Source organism: Cetorhinus maximus, chromosome 18, assembly GCF_964194155.1.
Source record: "Cetorhinus maximus chromosome 18, sCetMax3.hap1.1, whole genome shotgun sequence".
NCBI classification, from domain to species: domain Eukaryota; kingdom Metazoa; phylum Chordata; class Chondrichthyes; order Lamniformes; family Cetorhinidae; genus Cetorhinus; species Cetorhinus maximus.
In genome coordinates this window covers 15,471,485-15,484,590 of record NC_135896.1, presented here as the reverse complement: position 1 = coordinate 15,484,590, position 13,106 = coordinate 15,471,485, and the positions used below count along the sequence as shown (strand labels likewise).

General features: G+C 45.3%; 2 protein-coding genes across 2 annotated transcripts in view; one reads left to right on the top strand and one right to left on the bottom strand.

The window, feature by feature from the left end:
• dlst (dihydrolipoamide S-succinyltransferase) overlaps positions 1–13,106 on the bottom strand; it is a 531,988-nt gene that overhangs the window by 57,930 nt on the left and 460,952 nt on the right. The window lies entirely within an intron of this gene.
• tc2n (tandem C2 domains, nuclear) overlaps positions 1–13,106 on the top strand; it is a 46,080-nt gene that overhangs the window by 22,512 nt on the left and 10,462 nt on the right. The window contains exons 9-11 of the mRNA XM_078563373.1: positions 1,398–1,589; positions 6,695–6,809; positions 10,782–10,984. Of these exons, the coding sequence (XP_078419499.1) occupies positions 1,398–1,589; positions 6,695–6,809; positions 10,782–10,984 (510 nt within the window). The remainder of the gene's footprint in view (positions 1–1,397; positions 1,590–6,694; positions 6,810–10,781; positions 10,985–13,106) is intronic.

The window sequence follows — 13,106 nt, the reverse complement described above, 5'->3', positions numbered from 1 at the left end:
TTTCCATCTTGCACTTTGTGGGGTTTAGTCTAGCTTCTGAGTTTCCTTGATTGCTCTGGGCATGGTGGTGGGAACCAGTTCTGAAATTGCGACAATTGCTTAAGGGATTTTCCAAACTTAGTACATATGTTAAAACCCTGCTTGTGTAACATGAAAGGTGCTGTTGTACAATTTGCTATTGAGGGCCCCAAATCAATCTCAACCCTGTTTGTGCTGTAACGTTCCGTGTACTTTACGTAGAGTAAAATATTGACCTGAACTGGGGCATCATTAAGCTTGTACAGATAATTGTCTCAAGTAAGTGCGTTTTTGTTTTCAAAATGAATGACTTGAGCCTTCATTGTGTTGAGTTTTTGTGACATGCTCCTTAAAATAGGCCAGAGGCATTGACCGTGCTTGAATTCCTGATAAAAAATGCATGAAATTCTGCACAGGGATTGCTGAATTGTAACATTTACTTTTACAGTTTCTCTTAATTTCTTCAGAACATTCCAAAATGCTCCACAACACATACATTATACCGTGTGGACGTGCTATTATGTAGGAAGTGAGGTTCACCTTGCTTCAAGTTTCCAGTCATGGTTCTGCCAAGGGTGCTGATTATAACACAAATGTTGCTCTGTTTGTGTTTTTATCTTTAATATAATGCACCTTTTGGGAATCACCATAATAGTCATTTGGGTTCGATCACTCAATTAAATCCTTGAGCCGCGTGGGAATTCAAAATCTGCCCCGTTCTGAATATTTAACTCTTGAAGTCACAAACTCTTTCAGACTCCTGTGAGCCCCAGTATTTGTGGGGTGGGATTGGGGAATGATGGGCAAAGTTGGGGACAGGGAGGTCCATTCGTATTTAATAGCAGGAACTCGTTATAAATTTTTTCTCTGCCGTTTCACGTCTGGCAGCCTGACCAAATTGACAGATAGGTCAGCACCTGGGCAGGACGATCAAAAGCAGGAGGCCTTGGCCAGCGATCCTTGTGGACAGCCACGACATATCGAGAGTGGAGAGGGAGCAAAATATCAGAACCTGGGGGATGGAGACTGCAACTAAAGGGAGGAAGGGAGAGATCGAGGTTTAGGAGGTAGGGAATGAGGTGCCACAGATGGAGAGGGAGAGAGCAAGAGATAAAGCGTTAGGGTGGGCAGGTGGGGTGCAGGGGTTGGTGTAGGGAGATAGGCCATCCTGGTGTGTATCTATGGTGTAAGGAGAAAGAGTGAGATCAGGGCTTGGGAGAAGGGAGGAGAAGTCAGTACAGTAGCTAGAGGGGTGTAGTTAATATGGAGGCCCAACCTTGGCCATGCACGGCAATGTTAGCAACTCCACAGTACTTAGTCAAGAACTTTTCCAGCTTGTTGGCCAGAGGATTAACTCATTGTTTTCTCTCTTTTCCCAGAATTTGGTGTTCTTGGAAACCTTTGTGTTCAATATCAAACTGCCTATTCTACAAACACATGGCCTTGTCATCAACGTTGTGACTCAGATCCCACGGAAGAGGGTTATTGGTGAATGCTCATTGTCGCTTAGAGAGTTAAGCGATGTAGAGTCAAACCTCTGGCTTGATATTATTCCACCTTCAAAGACCCCAGTGAGTATGTCTTGGCTATTACTTTATTGATCAGTTGGGTTTGTGCTGAGCCTGCACTGCAGTTTTACTTGGAGTGTCTGCTAGAAGGGTGATGTTATGAACTTCAGGATGAGTCTAAGGAGAAATCACATCCTTTTTTCCCTTATACCCAAATCATGGCCTCATTACTGTTTCTGGTTGGCTAATTGGAGAGCCCTGTCCTCCAGAAACACATCAGTGTGTCAGTACATATTGGCATGGTTTCCACAATCCGTTTAAAAGGAATTGACGGAAAGCTGCGGGAAGCATACCTGTGATTTCCCAGTATGTGCTTACGGCTCTTCACCCAGGAATGTTCCCCACTGTGTTCTGCTGCAACACAAGCTTGTGTGTGAGGGAGCTGTAAGCAAATGAGCAAAGCATTGCGTTGATAGTAGCCACCAGCTTGGTGGAAGATCCTTGCCCCTGCTCAGTTAGTGTTTGTATACTCTAAATGTACTTGTTCTTCACTCTCTAATACCTTTGTGCCACACACACTGTAAAGTGACTGAGTACTCCTGGTAGCGTCATGATGGTACAGTTCTGTCATTTTTATTAATGGTGTTCAAAGCCAGGGCCAACAGTCTCTGAGGTCTGGCAACATCTGTGGAGAGAGAAAAACAGAATTAATGTATCTGTTCATAACCTTCATCTCAGAGCATTAACTTTTCTTCCCAGTACACAGATGCTGCCAGACCTGCTGAGTGACTCCAGCATTTTCTATTTTTATTCCAGTCAGTCTCTGTCCTGTTTTCAGCTCTGTCTCCTCCTCCTTACCCCCGTGCACACTGCGCATTCTACCTTCTGAATTGGCCCGTGAGTTTATTTTCCCATTGGAAGCCCTGAAAGTGCAACATAAAATGCTCGTCATTCTTCAGGTACTTGCCACCTGATTAACTGGGAGAAAACAAAACGCTTTAAGGGCGGAATTTTCCGTGCCCATTGGCGTCGGGTGTCATGGCGGGTGTGAGCAAACTATACTACAGGAAGGCCAAAAATCGGTTTCACAACATTGTCCGTTCCGCCTGTCAGCGGTGGGCTGCATTCCCTGTCATCGGACATCGGGAACTTCATTTTAATGCATCTGCATCTCATAAGCCCTGCTCACTGTAATCATCCCCTCCATACTGGATCATCCAGGCACGTTGGTGTGATTGCATGCTGACGTGTTTCACAACTGAACATAAGTGATGTACACCTGGAGAGCTGCACTTCACTCGGGACTTTGAGGTTTGTTTGCCTACCTTGCTTCGGGCAGCACTTGAGGTCATCAGCACCAGGCTTCGCAGGCAGCACCACATCACTTTTAGGGGGGGTTCACAGGCAGGTCTTTACTTACGAGACCAGCTGTAAGGCAGGGGTGGCTTTTCAATGGCTGCAGGGCTAGGGCTTGCTTGGGGAAGGGAGAGATGTGGCATCAGGCAAGGGAAAAGGCTGCAGGGCAAGGGCATTACTGGAGAACGGGGGTATCCCTGGGTGTGTGTGGGGGCACATGTTGATCTCAAGAGGGTGAGGACTGAGGAAGCAGTCTCTAGAGGAGATGAGGCCAGATGGAGATGTGAGGGTGTGTGTGTGTGAGAGAGAGAGAGAGAGAGAGTGGTGATGTCCCTAGAGCTGGCAGTGAGTGAGATGCCAGTGAATGTGTGATGGGCTTGTGGGTGTGTGAGTTTAGAGTGATGAGATGGTTGCCTTAATCTGGTGGCACGGATGAGATCATTCATCCTCTTTCTGCAATGGATGGCTAATCCCTAGTGTGCAGCGTTGGCACTGACCAACACTGCCACCGCCTACCAATCCAGATTGGTGAGTCTGATGGGCCTTCTGCGGCTGCAGCGGGGGTAGAGGACATTGCTATGGGCTCCAATGGTGTCCAGAAGATAGTCCAGGGGCGCGTCACTGAATCGGGGGGGGGCTACAGTCTTCTTGCCTTTTGGAGCCATGTCTTCTGTGCAGCAGTCCTGGGCTGGAAGCACAGAGGTGTGCATGCGGCTGTACTTGAAATATGGCGCCCGGCGTGAGGAAGCAGTGAGGTGATGGCATGGCGGGAAAATGGGAGGCCACCCACCAACGAAATGGCATGATTCCTGGGAATGCGTGATTAATGAGGCAGGATTGGGATGATACGGCGTGAAAACTTGCCATTGCGGCTGGAGGGTAAAACATCCTTTTCCCACCCACTACAGCACTTTGTGCAAATTTGGGATGATTCCGTCCTTTATGTTGGTAAACCCGTTACCCAGTTGCTCCAAAGTAGGGAGGCAGAGGATAAAAAATGACATTACAATGAATGAGGAGCATAGTTTAGAGCAGATGTAATTTTTTAAAAATTCATTCATGGGATGTGGACTTCACTGGCTGGGCCAGCATTTAACGCCCAACTCTAGGTACCCTTGAGAAGGGGGTGGTGAGCTGCCTTCTTGAACCATTGCAGTCCACATGGTGTAGGTACACCCACAGTGCTGTTAGGACGGGAGCTCCAGGATTTTGACCCAGCGACGGTGAAGGAATGGTGATATATTTCCAAGTCAGGATGGTGAGTGACTTGGATTGGAACTTCCAGCTGGTAGTATTCCCATCTATCTGCTGTCATTGTCCTTCTAGATGGTAGTGGTCATGGGTTTGGAAGGTGCTGTCTAAGGAGCCTTGGTGAATTTCTACAGTGCACCTTGTAAATGGTACGCACTGCTGCTACTGTGTGTCGGTGGTGGAGCGAGTGAGTGCTTGTGGATGTGGTGCCAATCAAGCAGACTGCTTTGTCCTGGACGGTGTCCAGCTTCTTCAATGTTGTGAGAGCTGCACTCATCCAGGCAAGTGGGGAGTATTCCATCACACTCCTGACTTGTGCCTTGTAGATGGTGGACAGGCTTTGGGGAGTCAGGAGGTGAGTTATTCATCACAGGATTCCTAGTCTCTGACCTGCTCTTGTAGCCACAGTGTTTATATGGCTAGTCCAGTTCAGTTTCTCGTCAATGGTAATCCCTAGGATGTTGATAGTGGGGGATTCAGTGATGGTGATGCCATTGAACGTCAAGGGGCAATGGATAGATTCTCACTTGTTGGAGATTGTCATTGCCTGGCACTTGTGTGGCGCAAATGTTACTTGCCACTTGTCAGCCCAAGCCTGGATACTGTCCAGGTCTTGCTGCATTTGGACATGGACTGCTTCAGTATCTGAGGAGTTACGAATGGTGCTGAACATTATGCAATCATCAGTGAACATCCCCACTTCTGATCTTTAGATGGAAGGAAGATCATTGATGAAGCAGCTGAAGATGGTTGAGCCGAGGACACTACCCTGAGGAACTCCTGCAGTGATGTCCTGGAGCTGAGATGACTGACCTCCAACAACCACAACCATCTTCCTTTGTGCTATGTATGACTCCAACCAGTGGAGAGTTTTTCCCCTGATTCCCATTGACACCAGTTTTCCTAGGGCTCCTTGATGCTACACTTGGTCAAATGTGGCCTTGATGTCAAGGGCAGTCACTCTCACCTCACCTGGGGAGTTCAGCTCTTTTGTCCATGTTTGAACCAAGGCTGTAATGAGGTCACAGGAGCTGAGTGGCCCTGGTGGAAACCAAATTGAGCATCAGTGAGCAGGTTATTGCTAAGCAAGTGTCGCTTAATAGCACTGTTGATGACCCCTTCCATTACTTTATTGATGATGGAGAGTAGATTGATGGGGTGGTAATTGGTTGAGTTGGATTTGTCCTGCTTTTTGTGTACAGGACATACCTGGGCAATTTTCCACATAGCCAGGTAGGTGCCAGTGTTGTATCGGTACTGGAACAGCTCGGTTAGGGGTGTGGAAAGTTCTGGAGCACAAATCTTCAGTACTATTGCCGGAATATTGTCAGGGCCCATAGCCTTTGCACTATCCAGTGCCTTCAGCCGTTTCTTGATATCACATGGAGTGAATTGAATTGGCTGAAGACTGGCATTCGTGATGCTGGGCACCTCAGGAGGAGGCCGAGATGGATCATCCACTCAGCACTTCTGTTTGAAGATTGTAGCAAATGCTTCAACCTTATTTTTTGTCGTTTCCGGTGCCTAGGTCGATGTTGGGTGGTCCGTTCGGTTTCATTCCTTTTTTGGGACTTTGTAGCAGTTTGAATAAACTAAGTGGTTTGCTAGGCCATTTCAGAGGGTATTTAAGAGTCAACCACATTGCTGCGGGTCTGAAGTCACATGTAGGCCAGACCAGCTAAGGATGGCAGATTTCCTTTCCTAAGGGACATTAGTGAACCAGATGGGTTTTATATAGATTATTAGAGTAAAAGGTATAGAGGAAGCGTGAGAGCAAGCTAAGTGTCTGAATTAATTTTATTTTTATGTAAAATTGTAATACTAGCTTCAAAGTTAATACAGCAGTCATGTTCCTTATATTACAGTAGATGAGTTACTTTACATTGGTATTTTTAGTATTCCAGTATTTGGACTTAATACCAAAAAACCTGTTGGCCCAGGGAGAAGCTGCTATTAATTTAAAGGTATTTTATACTTGTCTGTTAAACTGGCTTCTGGGAGCCAGCTTGATGCTTAATGCTGCTTATATTTGTTTTTTTCTTTGTCTGCAGCTGACTTGTACACCGATTTCTCAAGTGACCTGGGCTCCCAGAAAACTAATATTTCAAGAAAAACAGATTAACAATTCATGCACTTTGCTTTGGAGCATGAAGGGCTTGGCTTCTGGCCAAGAAATGAAAACTGGTGTTTCTACTTTCATTCATCCAAACCTCCAGGATCCATGTTCCAATGCAGAGCCTGAACAAGCCACTTAAAATTCACTTGAGGCACTGCAGGGGGGTGCTTGAATCAATCAGTTTGATGGTGTTTAAAAGACTTATCTGGCTGCAGCAAGTCCACTTTGACTTTGTTGTGGGTCGTAGGAGCAGTCGGAAAGTCAGTGTAATCTTTTAGGGCTCCAATTTTTCAAAACCCACATTGCAATTCATTTCCAAATCATTGTGTACAGGGAAAGCGGGACCTGAATCATAACTTTTGTATTTTATTTCTTTTATTTGCTTTTACAATTTTCCTGATTTGACTGCTGAAGTATAATTTTTTTCTTCTTTATTTCCACCCAGAACTGTCACGCGCTTCTCCGAATAGGAACATGTTTCCAAGCTGTCAGCAATCGGATCCAGCTACAAATCTTGGAGATACAGGATCTGCCAACTTCCTCTACACCTCTGACATTAAGTAGGTTTCAATGCAAACTTTCTTTGCTCAAGTTCTGAAACTGCTCAATGTTGATCATTATAAACTTTTTGGAGCAATAAAATTTAAAATACATTAGGGGTTTGGTGGGGTGAGGAAGATGGTGTAGGAATTTAGATATCTTCAATCTTATGATGAGGGCCAGGGCACAATCCCTGTGGCTCACTGGTGAGGCCTGAAGGATGCCCTGATATTAGGCCTTGGACCTCATTAACATCGAGCCAGTATGGCACGAAGAGCCAATGAAGATTGTGTTTGGATAGTGATGACTTGTCATTGAGGTAAATCCTGTAGAGGTGATGTTTCTCTCCAGTAGTTTCTGGATTACCTCATTGTTTTCATCAAACCAATCTTGATGCTTATGAGAGGCAGGGCCAAGGGCCTCTAAAGCAGTGAAGCAGGTCACCCAGTCGTCCTCAATGCACTGAGTGTCCATTTTCACTGTACACAGACGACTCTCGAGTTTCCCTGAGAGATTCCTTTATGACTGCCTGTTTGAGCATTGAGATGCTTCTGGACCTTCATGGCCTGTGGGCATCTGAGGGGATAGATCTTGATGTTTAGCTTTGAATTGATAAGATGATAGTCAGTCCAACAGTCAGCACTGCACATTGCTTTTGTTACATGCACATCCTGCCTGTCCCTCTGCCTGTTGATGACATAGTTGATTAGGTGCCAATGCATAGAACGGTGGTGCATCCAAGATGTCTTGCTGCGATTATGGCGATGGAAAACTGTGTTGGTGATTAAGAGCTCATGCTCAGCACAGATCTTCAGCATGAGGAGACTATTGCTATTAGAACTGATAACCCTGTTTTTTTTTCCCCCAATGACCCCTTCCCATGCCTGCACTAACTCTTGAATTGAAGTCACCCAAGGATGATAAGCTTGTCTAACTTTGGCCCAGTAGCAATCAAGGAGTCGAGGTCATTATGTAAATTTTCCTTGGCTACAACATGGTTGGTCATGATAGGGGGTTGCACACTGATGAGCACTGCTTGCTTGTTGCCATGCCTAGGGGGTTTAAGCGCCATCATATGATCATTAGCACCCTTGGGAAGGCAAGTCAACTTACTGATGAGATGAGTTATGGCAGCAAAGCCTCTGCCAGCTTCACGCTGTCCTTCTTTTCCACGGCCACCCCAAAAGAATGTGTAACCTGCACCAATTTCCATGAGCTGACCCTCTTCAGGTAGACCAGTCTTGCTGAGGGTGATGATCTGGATGTTTTACCTAGCCAGCCCTCTACTGACAAGAGCAATTCTTCTCTCAGTTCTGTCGGCTCAGTTCTGTCTATGAGGGTATACATGTTCCATGTGCCAATGGTGACCGGTGTCACCTTTACTTTTCTTGAGATTAACTTACAACTGGGTTGATGGGAGACCTGCCTTCCTTAAATGAGGGAGGTGAGCTATGTAGTCCTGAAAAGGGCTGCTCAATTGCTCAGGGTGTTGCCAAGTTTCAGTTCTGCTTCCTTTCATAGGATTATAACCAACTATAAGTAAGAACTGGGTGAAGATTAGGGCCAATACAGGATGAGCCACTCCAAAGAGTATGGCGTTCCCTCCTGTACAAGGTGCCACCCTACCCTAACACCCCAACATACATTCAGGTAAATATATTTCAAAAAACCTACCTGATTTGTAAGAGGTAGTCCCAAGGCATGAATCTAGCTGGTGAAAGCAAAATACTGCAGATGCTGGAAATCTGAAACAAAAACAAAAATTGCTGGAAAAACTTAGCAGGTCTGACAGCATCTGTGCAGAGAAAGACAGAGTTAAAGTTTCGAGTCTGTATGACACTTCAGGACTAAAGATAAGTGGTGAAATATAGTTGAAATATGAATCTAGTTGGTGCTGATTGCCCTCAAAGCAAACTAGTCTTGGACTGGAGGTCTCAAACAGGGATAGGGACCCCATGTGAATGCAAAGGGCCCAACACCCGTTTCCTGTAGTGGGACTGTGCAACAGTTATTTTCTTCCTCTCCCAATATGGCAAACAGTGCCTTTCTGGTCGGCCATGTGAGCCTGCTTCCTGCCTGCTATATTGGTTGCTTAGTAGATCAGCCAGTGCCTGAGAAATGAAGCTGCCTGAACAAATGTGTAGGCCGTGGCTTGGAGATTAGTGAGCCTTTCATGTAAGATTTGTGAGAACTCAGTGTAAAATTCAGCAGGGTACAACATTTGAAAAGGGTTGATGTGTAGAAATAAAATGTGTTTTCATTGTTTTCTTATGTTATATACAGTAGTTACTAGCAAGTTGCCCTGGTGCTCTGTGATGTGCTTTACCTCAACATTATTTATCATATGGTATGACCTAAATGTAACTTGCTTGAGAACACTCTTGTTATAGATATTAACAGGCAGTGATTTCAGATCTATAGTATAATAATCGGAAGCCGGAATAATTGAAAAGCCCAGGGTCCAGTCCTATTCAAATGAAAAAAAAAGCCTTCATCAGCTTTCATTGGAGAAAAGAAGCCCCCATGTGCTCCTGGACTGCTTTGTTTGACAGGACGTCGGGTGTTGCTTAGAAAAAAACAACTATCTGGTTTTTCTGTTTCAATTGACTCCATTGTTTACATTTTCCAAGGTTTGTTATTATAGCTGAGCCTATTATGAATGCTTGGCTGAGTTTTAAAAGATTTGAACCACTTACCTTAGTAGGGGGCATTTTGATTGACAGCTTTAAGATGTTATTAAAGGATTACATATCTTTAATGTGGTTAGTGAAATTTATACAACAGATTGACCACTTGAGGGGATTTACATTTTTTGAATGAGTTTTATGAATGAGAGGTTTTTTGTATCATATGAGTTTGAGTGAGAGCTCAGTTAGTTTGTTAGACATTTATTTTCTTTCCATCTCAATTTCAAAAACATGGCTCCTGAGGCCTGCCAATGGTGAATACCAGTTAAGTGGCTATAAATGATACTTGGGGGGCATGGGGAATATAATAGGGATTGGGGAATATGAGGGGGCATGATAGGTGAGTGGTGAGGGCTGTAGGACCTGACATTCATCAGTAAAATGGGGCTGATATCCCAGGAAATGGAGGCGGGCATCCCAGCCCACCAGCCTGGCCACCTGATCACCCTCATTGCTGCCTCGGGCCTGCATCTGGAGGCAGCAGGCTCAACTCCTTCCTGCTTCCCCAACATGAAAATATGGCGGATGCGGGCCTTAAAGGAGACAGTTCTGCCAGGTCGGGATGTTTCCCGACTCGACCTTCCTGCCTAGTCCACGAAAATATGGCCCATTTTCTCTGAATCCATTCTATTAAAACCTTTCATAATTTTAAAGACCCCTATGAAGTCACCCCTTAGCCTTCTCTTGTCAAGGGAAAAGAGCGAGAACCTGTCAATCCTTTCCTGAAAAAAAGCTCCACACATTTCTGATATCATCCTTGGTAATCTTTTCTGTACCCTCTCCAGTGCCTCTATACCTTTTTTGTAATATGGCGACCAGAACTGCACATGGTGTGGACAAACCAAGTTGGCAACCATCATTTACTAGGAATTGAATGTTTTGTTGGGGCCTAGTAACTGTTTGAAACAGATTTAATCAAATCTATCAAGATAGAATTCTTGTAACTCACCCGAGAGTGAATGTGGCCCCGTTTTGATGTTTGGGGGTATTTTGATCTTTGGATTCTCGACACTGAGTTTTGGTAGGAGCACATATTGATGATACACGTACGTTCTTGGGATGGAATCCAAGACGAGTGGAGGCACAAATTATTGTTGCAGGCTTCTGAACCAGGAAGACACTGATTTTCCCCTAAGGATCTGTTTTCCTGAGTGATTGGATGCTTCTTGTGTTTGGGCTGTTCTGAGAGTACAATCTAAATGCAATGCTTCCTGGAAATTGTGAGAAATATGAGGAGCTCAGACTGGCCAAATTCTTTCTGCTATGCTTCTAAGTGTGCATTTTTTTCCCACCCCCACCATTTAGATTACTATGTGAAGGTAACAATGGAAACTAGGGACGGACTGTTTGACAAGAAGAAGACTCGTCCTCTGAAAGCTGTGAATGGTCAAGTGAAATGGGGGGAAACATTTCTGTTCCCTGTTATTCAGAATGAGCTCCAGAGAGTCAGTTTCAACCTGAAAGTCTACAGCAGAAGTTCAGTAAGAAGAAAGCACCTCTTGGGACAGGTAATGTCGGTTAATTCAGTACAATTGGAGATATTTATGAATGGGAATTGAGTCCAAATGTAATGCGCATTTTGAGCCTTTGCCTGAAAGCAAGTTTACAACAGAGTGCTAGCAACCTGCCCTACTCACGTTTTAACCTAACCTAACCTTTCCTTTTACGTGAGCTGGTAGAGTTTTATTTATACTTTCTATTGTTGGGTAATCTGAGGAAGAAAATATATATTTCTGTCAACCCACATTTCCAACAAAATAGGGATATGTCTAAGCTTTTTGTCTTGCATGCATCAGGATATTCGCAAGAATACCAATGTAAGGGGGAAAAACAACAATTTATACTGTATGTGAAGAAAGTGCTGATTGGTTGGCAAGTGGCATTGCCTTGGAGTATGCACCACTGATGGTGACTGATAGTTAACTGCCAAGCATTGTCTAAAATTTAAACCAGGCAGTTTGACCCTGATTGGTCAAAGCATAGCTGCCTATCTGGTTGCAGCTACAGCCACAAGCCACTCTCTGGAGGGGTTCCACACCCACCAACAATGCTGGCCTGGCTGCTGGGGCCATTTTTCTATTTTAAATTTTTTAAAAAGTTGGAGAGATGGCACCTCCACCTTGGGGCACCCACTCCCTCAACTACCTGAAGAGATATCTTGCTGCTGCTTCCAAGCTTGAGGGCCTCCAATTGCCCCTCTTGCTTTGAGAGTCTGCCCACCATTCTTAATTGGATGACGAGCTCAATCTCTGACCACTGAATGGCCAATTTGGGGAAAATAATTCAGATAAGTGACTGTTCCTCATATAATGCGGGCTTCTGACCCCCCCTTGAGCCTGATGGCAGTGTTCAGAAGACCACAGGGAAACTCCTGTCCATGAATTATTCCTAATTGGTACCCAGAGGCTGAATTTTATGGGCCGCTGATGGTGGGTGGACCCGTAAATTAGGGCACCATGCCATCCAGCTGCTCACTCCCCACCATGATTTTGTGGGTTGGGGGAGGGGAGGCATTAGGTGCTGTAGCCGCCTGTGCCCCAATTTGAGGTCCTTGTGGGCAATTAATGCCCAATTAAGGGCCTCATCTAACCGCCGCTCTAACAGGTGGCGAGAAGCATTCAATGCGTTGCTCAGCAGGTTTAACCCTGCGGTTAGTGACAAACGGGGGTTGGGGGAGGCGGGTGCCTCTTTCCTAGGTGCCTGTGCCAACTGGAAGCCACCCCTCCTGCCCGCCCCATAGTTTTGCCTTCCCACATCTGCCTTGCACCACCCCCCCCACTCCCTCTTCACCAGGGCCCGCCAACCTGGCCCCAGCGAGTTCCCGGGCCTGTGTTTAGGGGCACCCATTACACTTCCTCCTGGGCCTCCTTCAGTACCGACAGTGGCCACCGATTGGCTTGCAGCTCTATGAGGCGGGACTGCCTCCTGGAGACGGACAGGAGTCCTGCCACATACTAACTAAAGGGCTGTCGCCTAAAAAATTAAAGCAGGGCGAGGCAGGCAAGCGGTGGTGGGATCGCTCCTAAAATTCACGCTACTTTGCTTGGAGCCCACCCTCTGCATATAATCCAGCCCCAGGACTGAGAGAGAAGTCAGTTTCTGCTGGTTAGGTCACTGAAAAATGCTTACATTGTCTTAGCAACTCTCCATTGTTTTATCAATCTTCCCAATGTCAATGCATCAAGTACAACTAGGTTCAGTTAAGTACTTTTACACAAGTTCTCTAAACTGCGAGATCTTTATCCAGAAGAAAGCATTTCAATGCCATTTGTACTATATGTAGGGCAGACAGATTTATTTCTACCTGCCGTCATCTATTGCTATGTTTTCCCTGCAGGGTTAGACTGTTAGTGTTTGGCACAAAACTGAACCTTGCCCTTGCTTTAATCTATTTCCTGTACGTAAACAGACCGATCCCTCAATGGATGTCTGACAAGAAAGGAATGCATTTAATTTGGGATCTTCTGTTCTTTATCCGGTGGTATCTGATTAAAATATTTAATTACAGCTTCAACAGAAGATAGTTTAGGCTGTCAAGATTAATCTTGAAGAGTGGGGAAACCACTGTTGGTGAATCAAACGACCTCATTGGAATCAGTTCAGCTTCAAGTGTCTTGAATGTTTGCTTTA